The following is a 25,217-nucleotide window of genomic DNA, read 5'->3' on the forward strand; positions in this document are numbered from 1 at the left end:
CAGTCTGCACAACCCCTAAGAAAGCTGGGTTTGTGTTGCCATGGCAACTGGACCAGCCTCAGACTGGAGGGCAGAGTTCTTCAGATCCATCGGCAGCTTCCACAGATTGGCTTCCTCCAAGCAGGATCCTGTTCCCCAGTCATCAACACCACAACTGTTATTTTCATTAAAAAAAAAAAAAGTTGCAGTCTCAAGTTGATATACTTGGGCCATTTCTCTAGTGCTATTCAATGTCTTTTTATCTCTGTAAGGTGGAAGCTGGTAATGCGATCCATGGGATCCTTTGGAACTTTCATTCATGCGTTCATTAATATGGTGGGGACTTGTGCCAGTGGGGTTTGATGGCAATTACACTTTGATGGCTGGAGCATGGCCTGTGAAATGAGCCAGTCTCAGTTGAACCCCTAGAGAACAGCAAGCCACCTCTCTCAGAATCCAGCCCTGCTTTCTGACCTGGGAAGAAGGCAGAGGGTTGCATGGCTTCTCTCGGGATTAATTTTCAGAACTTCTTCTTGAGGTATTAGGTTTTGCCTTTCTAGGTCACCGATATCTCTGCAGTTAGTCTTGAGACACTCTGTGAGATGTGTGTAAATAACACAAACCATATTCCTAGGCAGGCCACCCTGGTCCAGAGTATAAGCTGACTGCCCCAGAGGAGTGGAGGGAAGATAATTAGTAACAGCAGGAAGAGAGATTCCAGAGGGTCATACACCATTTCTTTGCTAAAACCACTGAAGAAATATTCCTTTACCTCAAGAAACACAGCCAATTAACAGTGGGAGGTGGGGGTAGGTCAGTATTTGCAGATTTATTATTAAAGTTCATTTTTAGTCTATGGGATTTGTTGATATGTTTGGCGAAGTTTTTCTTTTTCTCTCACTAACAAGTCTCTTCATGTCCCTTCCAACGTGACTGAGAGGATGAAAAATGTGTGTAGTGAGAATGGGGGTTGGGCTTGGAGACAACCAGATCTGGCGGGCTGTTAAGGAACTTAGCAAAGATATAAAAAGATCAGCTGATTAAATGAAAGTTTACTTAGATGGGGAGAAAAGAACACCAACATTGTGGAAGACCTGTGTTAGAAGAGGACCAAGACATAAGTCCCATTCCCTGTAGGATATAGGGAGAGGTTCTCTAGTCATAGTACCTTGGCATCCTGAGGTAAGGAGAAATTTGTTCTGAGTCTGTTTCAAAGTACAAGGAAATAGTGAAGTGTTTCCTGGGAAATTTATTTTATTTATTTATTTATTTATTTTTTTGGTTTTTCGAGGTAGGGTCTCACTCTAGCCCAGGCTGACCTGGAATTAACTGTAGTCTCAGGGTGGCCTCGAACTCACGGCGATCCTCCTACCTCTGCCTCCCGAGTGCTGGGATTAAAGGCGTGCGCCCCCACACCCAGCTTTCCTGGGAAATTTAAACAGGGTTTTATAGGACAGGTAGGAATTCACTGGCAGAGTTTGAAGAAAAGACATTTTAGGAACCAGGAATAGCATAAACAGAGGCATCTATAGGAAACTGTTCACAAAAATCATCTTAAAGCATATGGCTTGAAATTTAGGGTAAATTGTGGGGATGAGTTGGAGCTGAAGCAAAAAAAAAAAAAAAGAAAAAAAAGAATGAAGATTATTTAGGAGGATTCTGAAGAGGAGGTAAAGAACTTTGGAAATTAGCCCCTTCAGACTCTAAGATTTGAAAAATCAGAAGTGTACAAGTGCTCATTGTTTCAAGGCAAGGCCATGTTAGTAAAGTTGTTTTGTTTTTCTTTTTAAGTCACAAAATCTGATCTATGTTCGAGGCAGACAACGCTGAAAATATTATGAATTTCAGTCACCATGTGCATATGAATTCCTGCAAAATGTCATGAATGGTTTTGCAATCTGTCACTGTGCACGGTTAGATGGCTTTGCAAAGGCTGCAAGCTGGAGCAGCCGTGTGAAAACGCTGGCTCAGGTAGTTCAAGCGGCTGCACTGGAGGCCCTGCTGTGCCAGGGAGCGCTCCATGCAGCAAGAAAGCCCACCAAGTCCCTGAGATCGCTGCCTCTGCCTTCCTTCCCGCAGGAGCAGCAATGGAATCCTGGGTACAGCAGCATTTCCCCAGCGTGCCTCACGAGCCCTCTGACTGAGAAGCCAGGAAGCAAGGTAAGATGGCTTCCATGCCTTGCTAAAGAGAGGAATTCGAGTTGTTTGCCTTGAGTTTTGGGGAGGGGTGACATTTTCAAATCATGAAAGCAGCTGTTCCTAAACTTGAACTCTTTGGATGGCACTACTGAGACGTTCCCTATGGAAATTCTGAGCCTGAGAAATATTGATCAATCCCCATGGTTGTGGCCCTGGCCGTGGCACCCTCCTCCATGCCCATGCAGTGGCACCTTACCACCCTCCTTCTGTTTTCTGAGCTCAGCAATTTAAATTCCCCGGACCTGGCCATCAGTAAAGAGAGTGCTTTACGTTACATACATCTGAGATACAATACCTTGCTTTATTTTATTTTTATTTTTATATTTATTATTTTGGTTTTTCGAGGTAGGGTTTCACTCTAGTCCAGGCTGACCTGGAATTCACTATGTTGTCTCAGAGTGGCCTTGAACTCACAGTGATCCTCCTACCTCTGCCTCCTGAGTGCTGGGATTAAAGGTGTGTGCCACCACACCCGGCACTTTGCTTTAAAATATTTGTCATTTAAACTATCCATGGCATATAGATACTGCTTCTAGAAATTGTCCATATTTTCAGACCTTAAGCTGTCGTAAACTTGGAACCACTGCCATCTGGCCCATCATGAGGTCAGAGCACAGTAGGAAATGTACGGGCTACCTGGAGCATGCTTGCCTAGGCTCAAATCCCAGCTCTGTTCTCTACTGGTTACATGACTTTGAGGAAGCTCTCTGTAAAAAAGGACACTGTTAGAGGCCTGCTCCATGGGGCTGTCACAAAGATGAAATAACAATATAAGGCAAGTAATAATTTAATATAAAGTAAGCATTTTTAGCTTATTTTGCTTACCATGTATTCAAGCATTGAGTGAGTTGTACAAGTTGAGTGAATGAATGAGTAGTGAGTTTAGACAAACTACACAAGTCCCTCAGCAGCTGAAGAAATGCAAGAGGTGATATATTTTAGAAGGTGAGCAAAGCTCTCAAAAGTAGCTCAAAGACACTTTACAGGCATCTCCACAGAAAAGCATGTGACTCTGGAGGACCACTACTTGCGTGCCTGAAGAACAACTTCCAGACACACCTCCACAGAAGGAGCATTGGGACCCTGGAGGCCCACAGCCTTTCTGCCTCAAGGACACCTTCCAGACACACCTCCACACATGTTTGGGGGACTCACTGCCTTCTTATCTTTGCTTCAATGAGACGTCTGCAGACCACACACGCTTCAGCATCTAGGATGAGGCATAGTCCCCGGGCAGGTCAGAAACAAACAAATGAAAGTTCTTGAAATACTGCTTCTTATAGATAGAAGCGGGAAGAACCCACTGCTCCGCTACAGAGCCCTGTGCGTGTTGACTGTTCACAGGGGACCTCATAGGCCAATGGTTTGTCCAGAGAGAAAGGAGTTAGGCCATATCCAAGGTCAGGACCCCCACCTCCTTTTCTTTTTGCATTGTTAAACATTTTTGAAAGGAAATGGATCTCTGTTCCTGTCTAGTTCCTGGTGATTTTGCTGTCCTGCCCAGGCAGCTGTCGGCAGTGTTGAGTCCCTGTGAACAGGAGCCTCCCTCCTGCCTGCATGGTCAGCAGGTCTGCCATTCAGCTGCATAGCAGGCAGCACTCTGCTGGCTGGCACTGTTGGCACCCTCCGTTCATTGAGTCTGTGCTTCCCCTCGGCTGACTGCAGTTCACAGTGAGAAGAGTTTCACTTGGCCCAAAGACAAAACCAACCATCCACCAAAACACTCCCTGGATGTCACAGAATGGGTTGGCAACTGTCCTTGCCTTCATTGCTTAACCCCACTGCTCTCCTGCAGTGCCCCATGGATGTTGACTTTGTTTGTAGGGGATTTCACAGACCATTGATTTGACCGTGGAGAAGGGGGTTTTGGCCATATCCAAGGTCAGCAGCCTATGCGACTCACTGGGAGTCTTCTTGACCAAATGACATTTCTGTCTAATGGATGGACCTGAGTCTGGGCAGTGGTTTCCTAGACCGGAGGCCCTGGAGGGCCTTTCTAGAATGCAGGGAAGGGAAGCATGCACAACATGGTCACTCCAGGTTCAGCTGCATGGCTACTTTGTGTGCTGTTTGGTTTTGCTCTCCCAGTGGGCAGGTAACATGTAGGGCTTTGATGTAGAGTCCCTCCCCAGATTGTCTTGGGTTAGTGACATGGCTCCCAAGGGACAAATTTCACCATCTCCTTCTTTATAGCTCTGGCTTCTGGGCTAACACCTACACCCCTGGGTAAAATACCTACAGTATCAAATTTATTTCCCAATCACTCCATCTACCTGGAGGGGAGAAATGACACTAAAAACAGAGCGGACTCAACCATCAATGACAGGAGCCAGTGGAAGGCAACTTTCAAGGTGAAACCTTGACAGTAATGGCTAATCTGCTGAGAAAGCACGCTGCCTTCCTCACTGCCAAAAACTTTCTTGTGAGTGTGAGACTGGAAATTGGTCCTGGATAGGATGTCTACCATCCAAACTTTGCACTCCAGCTGAATAAGGGGCCAAGGTTTCCTTACTATGGGGAAAGGAGTGCCTTGTGGAAATGTCCTTGGACAAGAAAGAAATTCTTATAATAGAAAAATGAGTATTTTGGGCCCACTCCAATAACACAATTAAATAATTTCTTGCCTTTAATGATTGTGACTAGAAATTAGGAGTAAAGGAAGGAAACACTTGGAACTGAGCGAGAAAGAGAGAGAGACCAGAAGAATTGCCGTGGGCAGTAGGCAAGCAAGCCTAGAATACACAATTATTCACCTCAGGGAAAGAAGTGTTAAGTATTTTATTTTTATATGATTGGAGTCAGCACCTTTAGAATGGAGCATGCAAATTTATGTAAATAAGAATGCAATGGGTGTCTTGGGATTTCCTGGGGATAACCTGGCAGCTTCCTCTTCCTTTCCTTGGCAGCTGCTGAAGTCTAACTGCATTGTGAAAGCTTGGGTGTTCTTTCTAGAAGACTTCTCGTTGTCATGTGCAGGAGCTAGTCTCTAGAGGTTGAGCTGAGACCGAGCACTTTAAAATATTTGATGGTAAACATGGCATTCCCTAAAGGCTGCATGCAGAAAGGATTTCTGGATTTTAATATATTAACTGAGATTCAGAGAGGATTATTGCAAGAAAATTAGACAATGATGGTAGAAACAAAGGCAGGGATTTAGGAAGATGAGTACCATAAGAAGATGGCACAAAATTCTCAGGCTCGCCCATAAAATTGTCACTGGTGCTGCTGACAGGCATTGGGAAGACCAGGGAGTCAACCTTGCAAACTATCTGTGAGCCCAGCAAGCTGTGGAGCCCTCAGGACACACGAACAGACTGAGCTCTTTGGATTAAGAACTGCTCTGACCATGGAAATGCCAGGCTGCCTTTCTTAGAGAAATTTAGGTGACAAGTAAATGTGTCCTGGATCCAAAGAAATATAACATGAATGAATTATTTGACCTTGGCAGGAGGAAAGGAAGAGATAAACTGCTAAGAAAGAGAGTGGTGTTATTAAATGGAAGAGTGGCTAAGAAAGTAAACATTCTCTCTGGGCGTTTTGTATTCAGGGAAACTGACTGGAGCCAGGTGGAAGTAACTGGATAAACAACAGATAAAAAGAAAGGAACTGGTCAACTCATAATCAACAAAATATAGAGCTCCTTTATTTAAAAGGTGGGGGTCATCTGTGCAAAGAAAAGATGGAAGTGTCCTTTTTACAGATTCATGGTTAGCTTGTTTTTAGCCATCAGGTAATTTCTCTGAGTAAGGAACATTGAGTGTAGGATGTGGGATGCCTTTAAGGAATCGTGTTCTAAGCCACAGCCCTTTCCAAATCACTGGACTTCACACCATGATATCCCCACTGGGTCTGGGTGGATGGCACTGGCTTTGTGTTCATTATTTAGAGCTCTGTGACCCCAAAAGATGATGCCAACCCCGAAACTAGTCTGTGGCCTGTCTATTGCTGCTTCTAAAATTGACCCAAAGCCACGGGACTTAATGCGAAGGGAATAATTCTTGGCAAAGCAAGCCATTCAATACTATAGTTGTAGGTGAACATGTTTGAGGGTTTATTTTTTTCATCTGAGAAGCCCTGATTTGGCTGCATCTCTTCCTCTATACATTTAGTTCCAAATACTAAATCATATTCAGGCATTCAGCTAAATATTTTTTTCTTATGGTACTTTTTTTGTGACAAGGTAAAGGAAATCGTCAAGCTAACAGGTCTGTTCTCTGCTGCTTCTGGAAAAAAAAAATGGATGTTTTAGTTGGCATGTCTACCAACCTAGAGAATGCATACTAAACCTCCCTTGCATCTAGACATAGGCTCTGGCCAGCAGCAAGTGAGCAGAAATGGTGTACGCAGTTTGTAGCGCTCCCGGCTCAGGCTGGGTGCTACAGAGCACGTGTGGTAGCAGAAGCCGAAATTGCCGCCTTGGACTGGGAGAAGTTAGCAGTGCAGACACACCCTTGGGGTCTCTGATTACATAGAATCTATGGCAGTCTGGGCTCAGCTATTATTGCTTAAGACAGAAGTCACCTTCCATCTTCTTTAGACCTCTACTGCGTGGGCCATTGTTTCTGTTGCTGCAATGAGATCTTAGTGCATGGGTACCCTGAGCAGGAGAGACAGTCGCTGCCTGTCCTGTGTGAAGCTGCTCAGAGGCCAGTTCAGAGAGAGACAGAGCCAGCACAACACCTACCAGATGCGGAAATGAAAGGGCCGAGTTGTTAGTTCTCATCTCCCAAATCTAGACTGGATGAGGGTGGAGAGCCAGAGAAGCTAAACTCAGGCTCAGACAAAAAGGCGGTGATCCAGACTGCTGAGCAGAGAAGCCTGTCTCTGAGTACTGAAGGTTGTAAGCCTGGGTATCTAGGGTCCACGAAATTCCCAATACTGAGGCCAACAATCACTGACTGGAAAAGTAAACTCAAGAACTCACTGTTTACCAAATAATATTTCTATTGATACGTATCTAGATAGGGTCTATCATTAGTTTAGAAATACACACCATTATCTTCATGTCTGTGTTTGGCATGATAACTCAGTTCCTTGGGACAAACATACTGGATTATATCTTTTGTTTTAATTCCATCACTCAAGATTTTGTGGAAAGTGTGAGCTGTCTTTCATACCTCAGGCTAGATCTAAAATGGTGTTTTAATTTAATTTTAAAGAATGCTTTCTAGGTTGACTTAATTTAACCCTCTACGAAGTCCATTGTTGCCACCACACAGTAGAGTTCAAGTCACTGTTTTCTTTTTGCCTTTGCTCAGAATGTGTGACACCACAATGTACATACAATAGACAAGTGGTGTCTGGCTGTCAATGGGTCAGTAAATAATGTTTAGTTTGTTATTCAGTTGTATGTCTTTATATTATCCTTGTTCATTATGATCACTCAAGCTGTGTTTTCTGTTGTAGACTTACTTTCTTTGACTAAAAGCAAGCAATTTATAAATAAAAATAATTGGTGTCGTTCTGTAAATGGTAAAAAAAAAATTAAGAACAGGAATATGTAAACCTTCCATTTGGATACCTGTATTTTCACCACTCAAACAATAGTTTACGCTAAAGCTTGCTATATTATTTCCACCCTCAGGAGATCAATTGAGTTACAAAGAACGGCCTAACACATAGGAGCAAGAAGCATTTCTAGAAGGCAAGACAGTTCTGTGAACAGCTTTGATAAGCTGAAAAGAATTTTTTTTTAAATTTGTTTATCTTTATTTGAGAGTGACAGACAGAGAGAGAAAGAGGTAGACAGAGAGAGGGAGAGAGAATGGGCGCACCACTGCAAACGAACTCCAGATGCGTGCGCCCCCTTGTGCATCTGACTAACGTGGGTCCTGGGGAATCAAGCCTCGAACTGGGGTCCTTAGGCTTCACAGGCAAGCGCTTAACCTCTAAGCCATCACTCCAGCCATCAAAAGAATTTTTTAAAAACTTTCATAAATATGCTTAAATGTCAATACAACATATGTTGTCCTGTTAATATTAAAGGGTCCAGTAGAACTACTACCCAGTAGAACTCTCTGGCTTTGTGTTCACAGAAAACAAATGATGTATAAATGATTAATATCTGTACAATGTTTTATTTATCATGTTAATAAGATCCTTTAATTTTACATGGGAAATAATAAATGCAAGAGGCAAAACCCTTATTTTATTTTAATTTTTAAAATCATTTTTATTGACAATTTCCATAAGTTTTTTATAGGCAATAAATCATGATCATTTCCTCTCACCATCCCAATTTTCCCCCTCCAAAATCCCCCCTTCATTGAATCCTTTCTTCTTCCCATTAGTCTTTCTTCTATTGTGATGTCATCATTTTTTTTCCCTCCTATTATGAAGGTTTTCTTCTAGATAGCATCAGGTACTGTAAGGTCATGAATATCTAGACCATTTTGTGTATGGTAGAGAGCATTGTAAGCAGTACTACTCTTCCTTTGGATTTTAAATTCTTTCCACCACCTCTTCTGAAATGGATCCTGAGCCTTTTCAGAGTGTGACAGAAATGTTTCAATGCTGAACACTCTACTGTCACTTTTCTCAGCACTATGGTGAGTTTTGAGTCATCCCAGTGGTCACCACCATCTGAAAAGAGAAGCTTCTCCAACTAAAAGCGAGAATAGCATTAATATATTAATATAACCATAAATGTTTAGAGTGCAGTTTGATGGGAATAATACATCCATTTAGCCAGACAGCAGTATTTGTTATTCTCCTAGGGATTATGACCTCCTCAGACATGGGCTTTTGATTAGGTTTTCAGTAACAGGCATATATTTTCTCCTGTGGAATAGGCCCCTAGTCCAGTCAGGGTAGTTGGTTTCCCCCATAACAGACATGCCATTATTGTACCAGTTGACATATTTGGCCTGGCTGACCAGCAGTAAGGCTTGCAAGGTCCACTGCTAGGTTACACTGTTGATAATATCTCACCTTCAAGAGGCTGCATGCTGCATAGCGCTTTCCAGCATTCTGACAGCTAGTCAACAGAGAGGAGGCTTCCAGCTCAGCTGCAGCTTGATTTCTCAATGACCTGCAGCCACAGCATGTGGAGTCTTCAGCAACAGGGTCATACCTTCTAGTTCTGGTGTGCAATCAATAACCTTGGCAATGGCCTATAATGTTTTAGGGGCATCAGGAACCTCTCTGACAAACTACACACTGAAAGGTATCTTACCCTTGGCACTGAAATTTTTCTCATAACAATATATGGCCTATAGACACACCATTATTTACCTCAATAGGACACTTTTGCCCAAACCATCTTTTTAAATTTTTTAAATATGTTTTATTTATTTATCCACAAGGAGAGAGAGAGAGAGAGAGAGAGAGAGAGAGAGAGAGAAGAAAAGGAGAGAATGGGCATGCCATAGTTTCTAGGCACTGCAAAAGAACTCTAGATGCATGCACCTCTTTATGCAAGTGGCTTTACATGAATACTGGGGAATCAAACAACCTAGGTTATTAGGCTTTGCAGGCAAGTGCCTTAGCCAGTGAACAATCTTTCCAACCCCCCTCTCTTTTTAAAATACTTATATTATTGGCTTGCAAGGAAGTAGGTTTCTATATGGCTTAGTCATAAAATCCTAAATTTTGATTAACCCTCCTTCCATCCCTCCTCTCCACCATCCCTTTCCCTGATCCCACTTAGACCATTCCACCCCTAGTATTCTGCCTCTCTGTTTATATATCTACAATACCCTCCTCTTAAGCTCTTTCCTCTCATCCCTCTCTCATAGCTCCTTTCTAGCTTCCTGATCTCTCCTACTGACTTTCACTCCTACTCTTACAAATATACAAACATTTGAAGTTAGAGTCCATATATGAGAGAGAACATGTGTTTGACCTTATGGGCCTGGGTAACCTCACTTAGTATAATCCTTTCAAGGTCTATCCTTTTCCTTGTGAACTTAATAAGTTCATTCTACTTTACATCTGAATAAAACTTCATTGTGTAAATGTACCACAACTCATTCCACTCATCAGTTGAAGGGCATCTAGGCTTAAAACCTTATTTGGCTTTATAGTATGTTAATTAATACTGAAATATGTAATATAACACACACACACACACGCACACACACACACACACCCCTCCCAGAACCTTGCTATTGTGAAATGTGCCATTATCAAAGGGCACAAGGTTATACTTGTTTTACAGAGATTTTAAAAAATCTTTTCTATTTTTTTTAAAAAACTATTTTATTTATTTATTTGAGAGATGGAGAGAGAGGACAAGACAGATAGAATGAAGGAGAGAGAGTGGGTGTGCCAGGGCCTCTAGCTGCTGTAAATGAACTCCAGATGCATGTGCCACCTTGTTTATCTGGCTTACATGGGTCCTGGGGAATTGAACCTGGGTTCTTTGGCTTTGTAGGCAAGCACCTTTACTGGTAAGCCATCTCTCCAGCCCTGCATAAATATATTTTTCAGCTTTTCTAATGTGTGTGTGTGTGTGTGTGTGTGTGTGTGTGTGTGTGTGTGTGTGTTGTTGCAGTGGTCGGGGCTGTCACCTATGGTGACCAGAGCAGGACATCAGGTGCCCTCTTCCAGTGCTCTTCCACCAGGTCTTGTTTTAAGCCAAAGTCTCTGTGCTGATTCTGGAGCTTGTGGGGTTCCGAGGATTCTCAAGTCCCTGCTCACCTGTGGGACGGGTTACAGGGACGCATGGCCACACCCAGCTGTCTACATGGGCTCTGGAGATTCAAACTTTGGTGGTTTCAGGTCCTCTCCGGCCCTCATGCTTGCACAGGAAGTGAGTGCTCATAGCTGATTAGCTATCTCTTCAGCCTGAGATGTTGTTTTCTTTTTCATATTTCAGTGTGTGTGGATATGTTCCTTTAATACTGCCCCAATTTGTTTCTGAGGACCCAGATGAAAAATATCAAGTAAAACTTTAGGTAGAAAAGTGAAAAGTAAATAGATATTATTGAGAGAAAAGCAAACTTAGATTTATGTTACTTGAGAGTAGGAAAAAAACCATAACCTAAGGCCCTCATAAAATACATATGCTCTCTTTTCACATAGATCAGAAAAAATGAATCATGAGAAACTGCATTACAAAATTATCAGAATCATACAGAAGTTTTGCTGCCATCCCAATGCTCTGAGTGCATTTGAAATCGCCAGAGGAAGAACTTGGAAATACTACATTGTAAGCTAGAAGCTCACCCGACTACTACTTAGAAGTAAGCAGACATTGAGCTCCCACAATGTATGAAACAGTGTATTATCAGCAGTAACCCAGGTCAATTTGGTGCAAATGACACCAGCAATAATAATTACTATAACAGCTACCACTGTTTGAAGGCTGTGTGCCAAACACTGACATGAGTTTTTATAGGCCGTAACTCCCTTAATCATTTCACAGATGAAGCCTAGAGGACAAACAACTGGTTCAAGATCACAGAGCTAATAAATGGTAGAGGTGGCAAATCACCTAGATTCAGTCATGTATATGCTCACTCCAGAACCTTGCCCAATTGCTGGAGAGGTTTTTTTTTTTTTTTTATTATTATAGTTTTCACTTAGACAGCCTCTTTCCTGTCCATAGTTGAAATATAATCAAAGTTTCCCAAGAGGACGCAAGAAGGATACCAGCATATATATATGATCTGGCTTGTATTATGTGTCACTTTGGTTACAGTTAGCCTATGTTAGGTTGTCATTTTCCAAAGTGCCCTGATTATAAATAGCAACCTTGCACCAATGGGAAATAATATGTGTGCATGCAGGGCTAGACTAGCCCTCAAGTTCAGGTGCTTTGCAAGGAACTTTAAAGGGAGCATGAGCTAAAGAGATGTCACCATGAGGTGACTCACATCACAGTATTTGGAAGGGCTCTTCAGAGTCGTTCCAGATATGTCAGTGCCCCAGTTTATCTGCTGTGGGAGGAGGAGGCTGAGTGCTCACTTCATCCATGAGGCTACGCATTTAATGTTAAGAATACTGACATTCTCAAGGAACAGAGTCAGCGTGGTGTCATTAAATATTATTAAAGTTCATTCTAATGAAAGATTTACCATAAAGCCCAGTGTGGAGCTGAGATCTTTGCTGGCCACCAATGCTTGTTAAATTTTTGCATATAGGCCTTATAGGTGCCTGTTAAAATAAATGAGTATGAATGAAGTGAACAGAGACTAGATTGCATAAAAGTTTATGGTCTGGAGAGAAGGCAGGTAATTTGGGTGCAATGAACTCCCCAATTGTGCCTGTGTTTTTAAAGGTCATTTCCTGCATTTCATGAGAGATGGGGAATTACATTTGGCCCCCATAAAACTTTGCTTGTACCATTATGAACATTTATTTCGGCCCACCTTATTTTAAGGTTGTCTGAATGTCTGTCTGTCTTTTTCACTGGTTTGCAACTCATGGGAAAGATTGTGCCTTATTCATTATTTGTGTCCCCAAAGCACCAAACACAACTCTTTCCATATAGTAGCTACTTGTTAATGGTAGAAATAGAAAAGAAACCCTCACATTTAATTAAATCAGAGATCCATGTTTTCTGATGACCTGAGCTCAGACTATGTTTCATTAAATTACTAAATTCTCTACTTAAGTTTTCAACTTTTACACATATACAAATAAAGGGGAGCTGAGGAGCCCAGTGGTTAAAGCCTACTGGCCAGGATTCTATTGCCTAATACCTATATAAAGCCAGAGGTACAAAGCAGTGCTAGCATCTGGAGTTCATTAGCCCTGGTGCTTCTCTTCCCTGTGCTCTATCAGAAATAATTTAAAAGAATAAGAAGTCGAAGAAGGAGGAAGAGGATCCAGGCTTGGTGGTGCATGCCTTTACTCCTAGCACTTGAGAGGCAGAGGTTGGGGGATTGTCAAGGGTTTGAGGCCATCCTGAAAGTACGTAATGAATTTTAGGTTAGTCTGGGCTACAGTGAGATCCTACCTTGAAAAACCAAAATTAAAAACAACAACAACAACAACAACAACAAACAGCCTACCATGGGTGGTGGTGCATGCTTTTAATCCCAGCTTTTGGGAGGCAGAGGTAGGCAGATCACCATGAGTTCAAGGCCATCCTGAGACTACAGAGTGCATTAAAGGTCAGCCTGCACTAGAGTGAGACCCTAACTTGAAAAACCAAACCAAACCAAACCAAACCAAAACAAAACAAAACAAAACAAAACAAAACAAAACAAAACAAAAAACAGAAGAAGAAAAGCTAATTTTAACACACAGCTGCTTATGTGATGATAACTCATCTTCAAAGGTCAGAAAGTTCATTTTCTACATGAAGAGTTTTAAAGGGGAATTGGAGATAAATACCTAGTATGTTGAGAGAGAAAGAGAGAGATTTTCTTATTCTGTGGTGGGAAGCTGTTTCCTTTGCTGTATCAGTGAGAATGGTCTTGCCAAGATCACTTGACCTCCTTGCAGCTTGACTCAGCTGGCGTCTTCTCAAAGCCCAGACCATTCCATTCTTATCTCCTGGGCTCTGTCTGTTACATAATCATAGAAGCACCTCTGATTTTGTGTTTCCCAGTGTGCATTTGGGGTATCTTTTTAAAAGCGGTCTGGACTCCTTTAAACAATTTTTCTTCTTCCATCCATTTATATATGAGCTCAACATGTTCTGGTTCTGTGAATGTCTTGGTCCTCCCTTAGTGGAAGGTCCTCCCTCAACTTAAGCATTAACACTAGGCTCTCAGCTTTCATCCACACCTCCTCCCTCCTTCTCGCCCATTCAGCCAGCGTGTTCAGATGGTACTGGACCCTCAACATCCCCCATCTGCTTCCCCGCTCGGATGGCTCTAAGTCAGGCCTTGGCCATCTCTCTTATGAAACGATACAAGTTATAAATAGGATCAATTTACTTGACTAAGAAGTGAACTGGCTTCTCACCAACTGCTGCACTAGTCTGACTCTCAAGGGTCCAGTGAGGGTGTGTGATATACTCCTAGCTTCAGCTCCCACCTGGTTTCCTGCAGCACACACACTGCTCTCTGCTTCACAACTCTGCTCTCATGCATGCTGTTCCTGTCACTGGCACTGGCACCTGCCCCATTCCCTGATCTTTTCAAACATTTGTCTTATGATCCACCTCACTTCCTCTTCAGCCCTACTGCAATCTCTCTTTGGAGTTTCAATGATATTTTCCAAGTCAGTGAAGGAGTCACTCTCATTGGTCTCCTCTGTGTATGGGAATGTGTTCCTTATCTTTGTATGAACCATGTGGCATAATATGTGGCACATACTGGGACTAACTGGCCCAGAAACCCTGCTTGTCCTCATGCACAGCTTATCTATTCATTTCACCCCGAGCTCAGAGCCCAGAGCTACTTCAAGCCAGAAAACAGGATTCTGTCCCTCACTAATGCATTTATGATTCTGTCAGCCAGAGGACCAGACCTTCAGCTTTCATTACAGTAGAAAGCAAAAAACACCCCCTGCTTTTCTATGCAGATGATTAATGCTTATTATTATGTGGAAATCAAAAAAAAAGGAAAGATGATTATCAGTTACAGGCTATAAAGACAGGTGCCTTGGCTGATGCGAATTCGTCTCTATTACCTGATAGCAATGAGATAATTGGAGACGATAGGCATATTACCCAGTTGAGGTGATTATACCTGGTCTGCTTTATTAAATGGAATTGCAGTGAAAGAGAACTGCCCGCTGTGCCATTAGAAGGAAAGGGTAATTGTGGGCAGCCAGGGCAGGTGCTGAATGGATGAAGAGAAGGGAAAATGGCCACTGGCTGCAACTTGGACTTTTGATTTGAGATCAGTCACAAAGGAAAGTTCAGCTTCGGGTAGCTTGAAAATCTCTGACCTGTGTGAAGTCACGTATTCTGTTGTGCAGGCCAAGTGTAAACTTTGCCTGTAAGAATTTGAATGCAAAGAAGAGTTTGCAGGATGAAAACTTAGTTTTAGTCAACACTGATATTATGTAAACAAACTCGGATCCCATGAAATAAAAAATGTAAGTCTTCATACAGTGTTACTTATTGAATACTTACTACAGGGAAAACACATAGTTAAGATTATAAAATATAATTTTTATCAAACGTATTGAATGAATAACACTTGGTTAATAGGGCTAGGTATTTTGAAAGACACAAAGGAGTTTCAAAACTTAAGGGACATAAAAAGACTTATTCTGTTTGGTAGGTAACTGAAAAGTCACTCTGATTCCCCATCTCATGTTTAGATCTATGCTACAAACATCTGCCATACCTCTTATAAATATATCCAGTGAGAGAGCACTTTCTTATCCCAGGAAGCTCATTTTACATTGATAGAACTATTATTACTAGTGGTTGCACATAAAACTTACTGAGTGCCTACTGTGTATGTGGTAGACACTTAACCAAGTGTTTTATCTTCAAAAGCCCTAGTTGATCTCCTTCACAACCTTATAAAATGTTGTCATTGTCATTTACATTTTACTGATGAGGAAAGTGTGCTTTAGAATGTTGGGCAACTTGTCCAACATGATATAGCTGGTAAGCACCTGACCCTGACTTTCTGGTCTATAATCCTCAGTAGTATAGATGTGAGTCCTCTCTCACTCAACTTCTTCCCAGTGTTGATCTGAAATCATTGGTCCTCGTTTTGAATAAGAAGACCTGAAACATGTCCATTCCCTTTTTCTCCTCACTGAAGATAGCTGTCTTATCCATTCACCCTCTTCAGGCTTTCTGTGGGGGCTCACGCTTGTATTTCCTTCCATTTTTCTACGTGTGAATGGTTACTACAGCATCTCAGTCAGTATCCTCTGGAAAAATTCAATTTTAGGCTCTTATGCAATTAACACATGCTAAATTGCATTTTATTGTAAATTATCTTTGCTAGAAGTGTGAAAATACAAGATTTAGTCACACCATGTGATCAAACCAAAGCCACTAAGTGTTTTACATATATTTATAAGTTTTTATGTCTCTGGTATCCTGTATTCACATAGCCGGGTTTTTGTTTTTTTTTTTTCTCACTTAACAGTGTTATAGTTTATTTGATGATTTGTATTTATGGAGTGCTGACATTTCTTGGGATGAGGTACACTGTTAGTGTTTTTCATAGCCCCTTGTATCCAGTAACATTCAACACATAACTAATCCCACCCCAAACTTGGTGAATTAAAATAACAATTTTACTTCTAATTGTGCATGCCAATTATTGCACTCGTCTCAGTGGCTCTTTTGGACTTCACTGGGCTCATTAATACATCTGTGGTCACGATCTAGGTCAGGTGGGAGCTGCATGGTCTAGAAGAATCTCAGTCGAGATGACTAATCTCCCATGGTTCTTACCCTCCAGTGGGCTAATCTGGACTTAGTCATGTGGCAGAGGATGGCTCTCATGACAGCAAATAAAATCAAGTCCTCAGCTTGGGGCAGGCATTTCATCCTCTGTTCCACATCTGTCAACCGAAATCAGTTCTAAAGCCAACAGAATTTAAGGCTGGAAAACTAGACTGTCTCCTGAGGAAAAGACCTCATAATAAATATCTTATATTGGAAGACCAAAAGGTGTGGTCACTTTCAAACTCTACTGTACTCTCAGGATTATTTCATTTTTCATTTCATTAAAATTATACTTTACAAAAAGTTAGGGCTGCAGAGATGGCTCAGTGGTTTAGTGTGCTTGCTACACAACCATGAGGGCATGAAGGGACCTGGCACGTACTCACTTTGAATCTCTAGAACTCATATTAAACAGCTGGGCATGGCCACATATGTTTATAACCTAAGTCCTGTAGGGGAGCAGAGACCTGGGACTCTCTGGAGGTCAGGAAAAACCAGCAATCTCCTGGATCAATAAGAGACTCTCACTCAAACAAGAATAGGTGGAAGGGTGATGGAATGGGGCACATCTGATCCAACCATCACGGGCAAGTTCACCTCATTACAAGATAGCAATGGGCACATCCACATGCACCTGACCACAACATTACACACACACACACACACACACACACACACACACACACACACACGCACACATGGAAAAAAAAGAGCTAGCAGTTTCCTACAGAACTATACTGTGAATCTGCCTGATGTTCTGAGTTTTAATTCAAAAGTTCAATCTTCTCTTTCCTTATGTCTTCTGTGGATGCTGTTAGAAATCCTATGCATGCTTTTTCTGACACTTGGATTCTCTCACTATGTTCTCAGTAGATATCCTTTGCTTTACTAAAAACAAAAATTAATAGGAATTTCAATAGAATAAAGTCTAAAAGTATAGTCCTATGTTGTTTAATAGGTTTGTGTTGAACATCCAGATCAGATACACTTAAAGAAAAAATACATGTCAAACTATCATTCTGTTTCTAAGGAAGCATAATTTAAAGAACTGATTGATTTTTCAAGGATCACCAAGAAGAAAATGCCTGTAGATGAGGCATATATATATATATATGATGTAGCCTAGTGGCAGATTACTTGTATAGCATGTACATGTACATGGCCCTGGGTTTGATCCCCAGAACCACAGAAATATATATATGTATGTATATGATAGAGAGAGAGAGCTCACTGAAAATTATGTAAAGACTAGATCTAATTAAAAACACCTGAAATTACAGTAAATTTTAGCATCACTAAAAGAGAGACACTCCAACATTATATGTTATATGATGTAGTAGGAATATTATATGAAATATTTTGCCTAAAATTAATTATCAAAAGCTTATCAGAGCTATAGATTTAACTAGCACATGATAGAAAATAAAGGAATGTCACCCATGACCTCAGAAGAGTGTAGTCAGCCAAGTTCAGGAAGTGGGATATTCTTTAGGAAGAGTCACTGGATTTCATCAACAAATAAATTGCATGGAAGAGAAAAGAGTGAAGAAACTAAAATACCATACGAATTCAACTCAGCATGTCAGCCCATGTGAATCTGGATGCAAAACCTCAATTTTTAAATGTCATTTAAAAAGAGGACACTGAGCCTGACTGGATAGTTCTTATGAAGAAATGGTTGCCAATGTGGGTGGGCTGTTAACTGCTATTTTAGAAGCTCTTATCAGCTAGATATATCTTCTGACGAATTTGTATGTGGCTCATTATGTTTGAGATTTGCTTTAAGATGCTTCTACAAAGAGATCATGTAAATAAGAATTTCAGGATGGGGGCTAGAGATGTTGTTCAATGGTAGAGTGTTTGCTATTCTGGGTTACATCCCCAGCACCAGAAAAAAAAAAAAAAAGTAAAATAAAAGTGAGTTGCAGAAGGTTGGTAATCGTGCTGGGGAAGTAAACTTGAGTTCAGTACAATATTCTCTCTACTAGTGTGCACATTTTCTGTATTTGGGAATGTCCACTGAAATTATTTGAAAGTCATTAGAAAAAGATTTCAAAGTAAAAGGTCAATATATCCTACAACACTAAGAACTCTATGCCTTCTTGAAAATAGGCTGGGCAAAATATTAGCTATAAATAGGGGAGACAAACGGTTTACATATAATTTTATATGTATACATGCATATATATATATATATATATGTATATATATATATATATATATATATATGCAAGTTGATAGGAAAAATACTAAAAGAAACCCAACAGTTAAGCAATATAAACAGAGAATTCACAGGGGGAGATGTAAATTACTTGAACTATTCTTTCAGAAATAATCATAAAAAGCAAGTTGAATTATTTTGAACTGCTAAATCAGCTTATCCTTGAGAAATATATTTGTCTTTTCATGTCCTAGAAAATGGTTATTTTCTATGATCAATAGAAAAATCTTTTAAAATAGTAGCAGCCTTTTTATTAAATGCCAACCAAGTGTCATGTGCTGTATAATAAGGATTATTTTAGGAAAGAGTTTCTCACACTTCCCCAGGCTGATAAAATCCTGGCCAGCAATCCTTGCTGGGGATGAAGAGGGAGTGTGTCAGCTGAACTCAGTGGGTGTTTCCAGGGGTGTTGACAATGTTCTTAATTTGGTTGATAGCCATATGGGTGTTCCTTGTAGCTATTTTCTAAACTGTGGATATAGATTTTATTTTCATTTTTGTAAATGTATTATAGGCAAAAGTGTGACAACCTGGATGCCTTCCTTGAGTTGCTATTGTTATAGTTGGCTTACACTCACCTAGAGTAACTGAACAGGGCATAAGTGCCTTAGAATGGGATTTGTAGTGAGATGGGTTGTTGGTAGAAAAATAGACTGAAGTTTTCTGAAATGTAATTAGCCTACAAGTGATGGGGAATTTTATGTTTCTAACTTTTGCCATTCATTTCTAGGAATGGTTATAAGGAAGGAGACCCTGAAACACACACAGACCCATGTGTATTTCAATATTTATTTTAGTGTTCTCTGTAATGAAAAAAGGTGGAAACAACAAAAATTTCCAGAATTGGCTATTGTAAAAATAATTTCATCTGAAAGTAGGTTGGGGACTGGTGATGGTGGATGCTTCCTAGGAGAAGTGTGTAAGTCATGTCTGAGTCCTGGGCTTCCCCAGAAGTGTCTCTGGCTGTTGGGGAAAAAGACAGTTCTGGAATCACCTCAAGTTGGGAACATCCAAGGAAAGCCCAGGAATCCCCTGAGGGGTTGTTCTTTGCCTTGTAAAGTTCCAGCCACATGGGATGTTTTCAATAACCAGAAAAATTTCATGACGAGCATACATGAAATGTGGGCATCAGGACTTTATAAGAAAGAGTAACTCTGAGATGGTCTCTAAGAATAATGATGCATTTTTTATTTTTCAAAAGTATTTATTTATTTGCATTGTGTTGTGTGAGTGTGTTGGAGGAGGGTGGGTGCCAGGGTGTCTTGCCCTCACAAATGAATACCAGACACTTTTGTCACTCTTTGGATCCACTTTACATGGGCAATTGAACCCAGACTGGTAGGCTTTATTAGCAAGCACCTTTAACCACTGAACCATTTTCCAGGCCACAGAATTAGTCTAAGTTATTTTCATTCTCCAGCCTAATTCACCGAGGAGAAGATGGGAGCCAGAATAAAGAAATGGATGCTTTGGTTAAGCACTGAATTAAGAAATCAACCAAGGTCGTTCTCTGTGGTTAACTTTGAGTTTAGGATGCAGTGGCCAACTTGTAATTTCTGTGTCCAGAAAGCTTTTGTGTTATCCATCCATAGCTGATCAATATCAGATCCTATCATTAGTATCAGATGATGGCAGTGATTTGTCCATGTTCATATCATTTTAAAACGATAAATGATTTTTCAAAGACAAAATATCTAAGAAAGATGTTATTTTTAAAAATATTTTTATTTAGTGTTTTGAGAGAGGAAAGAGGCAACGAGAGAAAGAGAGAGAGAGAATGGCATGCCAGGGCTTTCAGCCACTTCAAAGAACCTCCTCATGCATACGCCACCTTGTGCATCTGGCTTATGTGGGTGCTGGGGATTTGAACCAAGCTCTTTTGGCTTTGCAGGCAAGCACCTTAACCGCTAAGCCATCTCTCCAGCGCAAGATATGTTTATTTGTGACAAAATTATAAAAGTAACATATTAAAAAGTGTTTGTGGGGCTGAAGAGATGGCTTAGCGGTTAAGCGCTTGCCTGTGAAGCCTAAGAACCCCGGTTCGAGGCTCGATTCCCCAGGACCCATGTTACCCAGATGCACAAGAGGGCGCATGCATCTGGAGTTTGTTTGCAGTGGCTGGAGGCTCTGGCGCACCCATTCTCTCTCTCTCTCTCTCTCTCTCTCTCTCTCTCTCCCTCTTTCTCTGTCTGTCACTCTAAAATAAATAAATTAATTAATAATATTTTTAAAAAGTGTTTGTGAAAAGTCTATTAAGTGTCAGACAAATGTAGAGATTTAAATATAATACTAACTCATCTTTAATGGCTTCAAATAATTTATTACCTTTTTATCACTTACAATCAGTAGCTTTGCCTGAAGCCCCACAACTCTCACTATGTTCTGTATAATTCTTTATCCCTATTTCTCTCCCATCTTCTCCAACTTTATTAAACTTCCTACAACCAAAGTATTATATTTTGTTCACAAGAGAGTTTCTTCCAGGGTCAAGAAACTCAGTCTTTAAACTTTATGAGTTTGAAGCACTAACTAATTACAAATAGGAATAACATTTAGTTGTTTGCAATGGAATTTGGAAATCTTATCTTGGCTTAAGAAAAAGAAGCAGTCATGACCCATGTCCATAAAATTTATTAAGTAAATAAAAAAGAAGCAGAACCCTTTTTCTGATTGTGAAAGTAGTAGTCCCTCAATCTTCCTCATTATGCGAAATCTGGAAATTTTAGGGAAATTAAGAAGGAAATAGAAATTTCCACAAAATTACCACAGTTAATATGTTGGCATATTTTCTTCCCATTTATGTATACATTTATGTTATATTAAACAACTTAAATTCACCATATGGTTTCCTTCCAATGTACTTCTCCTTCACATTATAGTGAGGCTATTTCATAATGTAATTTAAATAGATTTTAAGAAAATCTCTATTTTAATTACAAATATGTCAATATATTGTTAAATCTTAAATTATTTTTACCAATAACCAATTTTGACATTTTTAGTGTTTCTAACTTGTCACTACAAATAATGCTAAAATAAATAATGAAATACTTACATGTAGATCTGTGTTTTTTTGATTATTTCCTTCTAATATTCCTAAAAATGAATGGCAAAGTATAGAAAGACAATTTCATATCATAACCCATACTGACTTCCAAATTAAATTTCAGAAAGGTGGTTCAATCTATATTTCTACTGGCATCTTGTAAAAATGCCAATATCACAATACCTTCACCAGCACTGAATATTACAATTTAAATTTTTTGTTTATTTTTATTTATTTATTTGAGAACAACAGAGAGAAGGAGGCAGAACGAGAGACAGACAGACAGAGAGAGAGAGAGAGAGAGAGACAGAGAGAGAAAAAGAGAGAGAGAGAGATAATGGGTGTTCCAGGGCTTCTAGCCCCTGCAAATGAACTCCAGATGCATGTGCCCCCTTGTGCATCTGACTAACGTGGGTCCTGGGGAATTGAGCCTCGAACCAGGATCTTCAGGCTTCACAGGCAAGTGCTTAATCGCTAAGCCATTTCTCCAGCCCCTGAATATTACAATTTTAATATCCACTAGTGCAATAGGTTAGATCCTGATGTCCATGTTTTCCTTTGTATTGTTTACTAGTGGGGTTGATGTTTTCCATATCCATTTGTTTTTGTATTTCTGCTTCTGTGTTGTATATGATCATATCTTAAGTCCATTTCTATTGTAACTTTAACAATTTTGTACTCTTTTTTTTTTTTTACAAGTGTGACAGGATATAACAAAAACATAGTAAATTATATATTTAACTATTGAATGTTTACAACAGCTCCTTGTTTGGGGACATGCAGACAAAGAAAATGAGTAGCTGCTCAATTGCTGAGGCACTGACAAGAAGGATGGGCAAAAATGATCTTTAGTAGTGTTACTCTTGTGCACAGGCACGCCCCATGTGTAGTAGCACCCCTGCCAGCCACTCCACACAATATCTGTGCTGTTCACTGAGATACCTGCAATAATTTCCAAAGATTTGTAGTTGGATTTGTGTTATATTTAGGTGTGTCATTGGGTAGAGATGAGTTTGACTGAGGAATGAGAAAGTCTATGTTTATTATTTAGGTTAAATTCATATAATAAACATATTGTGATCATATTTTAAATATTTCTCTTATTGGCTATTAAATATTTTTATGCTACTCACAAAGCTTTATGCAGATGATATACACCAGCATTTTGGAAGTGGAGGGGAAAATCACAGATCCAAGGCCAACCTGAGCAATATAGCAAGTTCCAGGCCAGCCAGGGGCTATACAGTAAGAGCACATCTTAAAAGGAACAAGAGAGCAACAGATGAAGGCAGGGAGAGGAGAAAGAAGACATGTAAACATAATGTTTCTATCTTGGCATAAAAGAATACTTGCTTCACATTCTCAATTTAGAATTTCTCTTATATTACTTTAGAATCAGTGTTTGTATAAACATTCTTAGATGCAGATGTAACATAATATAAGGCTTAAATTTAAAAATAGGTTCCTCCAATCTGGGAATGATATTTTCTTTAGCCAAACACACTGTAGAGCACTAGACACTCATATAGGAAAGCAAGGTCTGAGAAGATGCCCTCAGTGAGGCAGGTTATCTGATCACTGCTTGCAAATAGTTGTCACAAGCCGCAATCTCATACTACTTGTATTAGGACAATCTTTGACATTTAACCAAGTGTCTACCTGGATGTATGTCTGTAATTTCATATTGGGGTGAGGGTGCATGCAAGAGAGGGTTGTATTTGCTGGAGTAACCGAATGCCACCCCCTTTCTTCTCATGTTTCTGTGTGTCAGCCATACACTTAACATTAAATAGTTATGAGATTAATGATTTTTGATGATTTTGATAAAGATCCAGATAATTTTTCCAGTATCATCATTGGAAAGTTATCCACTTTCCTATAAATATGTCATGCATAGAATAATGTATAACTTTTGAATACTTTATTTTCAATTTGGCCACCAAACTGAATTGAAAAAAAAATGAGTGCTAGTGTTTATTAGTTTTTCCTTATCTAAACAAATATATATTCTCTATAACTAAATAAAATATCAGAAAGTAGGTGAAAATCAATTTTATTTCTTATTTTTGATTGGAAAATTTTCAAGGAATTTTTTTACAGTATTGAAAACTAATAACTAGCTCATAGCTAACTATGGAACCCTGAAGCAACATTGGTGGGTCCATCCAGCCACTTTTTCAGATACAAGTGTCCTTCAATCTTCTCATTAGTGAGGAAGGTATCATTAATACAAAAGACATCTTACCTTTACTAAATACATAACACATCAATCATACCATAGTTTTGACAGAGAGATAAAACTCCAATACTGATCATCTTACCCAGAGACAAGTCATAGCATTTGATTCTATCTGTAGCCTTTCCATCTGTCCACTCATTATATCTTGTCTGCTTGACCTTCTAACAAAATCAAAACATTCCATATATAAGCAGCTTGAAGTTTTATAGAAGGCATTTGCACACACTTTGCATTTTTGAGTTAAATGTGCCCATGATCTTTCCCCCACCCCTTACACACATCTACCCCAGTACTGGGGATTAACTCCGGGCAATATGCACACTAGGTAACTTCTCTATCACTGAGCTACATCCCCCATGCTTACTCATAAATAATACCAAATAAAAATGAAAAACATTGATGTCCTTTACCTTATAGGCTGCTTAGCTACACCACAGGGCCAGCCAGCCATTCACTGGAAAGACAAAGGGCAATGAACTCAAAGACAGGCTACCCCATATTCAAACCTTATTTGTATTGGGGAACACTGTGTTGGTATATGACTTTGTAAGACAACCAGTGTAAGACCAGGGTCTTCTCTCTCATCTGTTTTTGATAATACTGTGTTGGTATAACTTGTTGTAAGATAATTAGTGTTAGCTCAGTGGTTCTGGAGCAGGCTAAATATAGAACGCTAAAGGTGCTATTAGGTTGGAAAAGAAAAGCTATGAGGACTTTTCAAGTTACTGTGTATGTAGTATTTGTGATAGGGAAAGTGGAAAACTTTCTTTCTCAATCCTCAATGACCAGAATTTGATATTGTATTTTGAAACAAAGAATGGAGCTTAGGTTCTTTCTATCTTGCTGGAGGTTTTACCAAACATTGGTGACAATCTATGAGCAGATAGTTTCTAGAGTTCTTATAAAGGATAGTTATGAGAAAAGACTTTATAGTCTCTCCATATTTCTGCTCAGAAAGAAATGTAGATTTAGTACTTACATGCATGTGCTGTTACTGGGTGCCTAACCAGGTCCTCTGTACTTAATAGTGACTTTTATCTCCCATTTTCTTTCCCTGTGACTAAGATCTGTCCTAATCGAGAATAGAATGCCCCAGGGAAGTTAGAAACTGCTCACTGTGCTTTGATAAAAAGTGGGCACTGTTAGCAAAGCAACAAGGAAATCTTTGTGAAGGCAGTCTGGGTGTTTCCATGCAAAGCCTTACCGATTGTGCTCTGTATGTGCGATGCCTCTTCTAGCAGAAGAAATCTTTTTTTTTTTTTTCTTTTGAGTT

General features: G+C 39.9%; 1 protein-coding gene across 4 annotated transcripts in view; it reads left to right on the forward strand.

The window, feature by feature from the left end:
* The window catches only part of Rasgef1b (RasGEF domain family member 1B), a 568,755-nt gene that overhangs the window by 407,898 nt on the left and 135,640 nt on the right, over positions 1-25,217 (forward strand). For 3 of the 4 annotated variants that reach the window (XM_045144030.1, XM_045144031.1, XM_045144029.1), the window contains one exon: positions 2,059-2,139. In XM_045144030.1, the coding sequence (XP_044999965.1) occupies positions 2,059-2,139 (81 nt within the window). Of the gene's footprint in view, positions 1-1,966; positions 2,140-11,202; positions 11,364-25,217 lie in introns of those variants that run through there. The other variant, XM_045144035.1, reaches the window with a different exon arrangement.

This window comes from Jaculus jaculus, chromosome 2 (genome assembly GCF_020740685.1).
Source record: "Jaculus jaculus isolate mJacJac1 chromosome 2, mJacJac1.mat.Y.cur, whole genome shotgun sequence".
NCBI lineage: Eukaryota > Metazoa > Chordata > Mammalia > Rodentia > Dipodidae > Jaculus > Jaculus jaculus.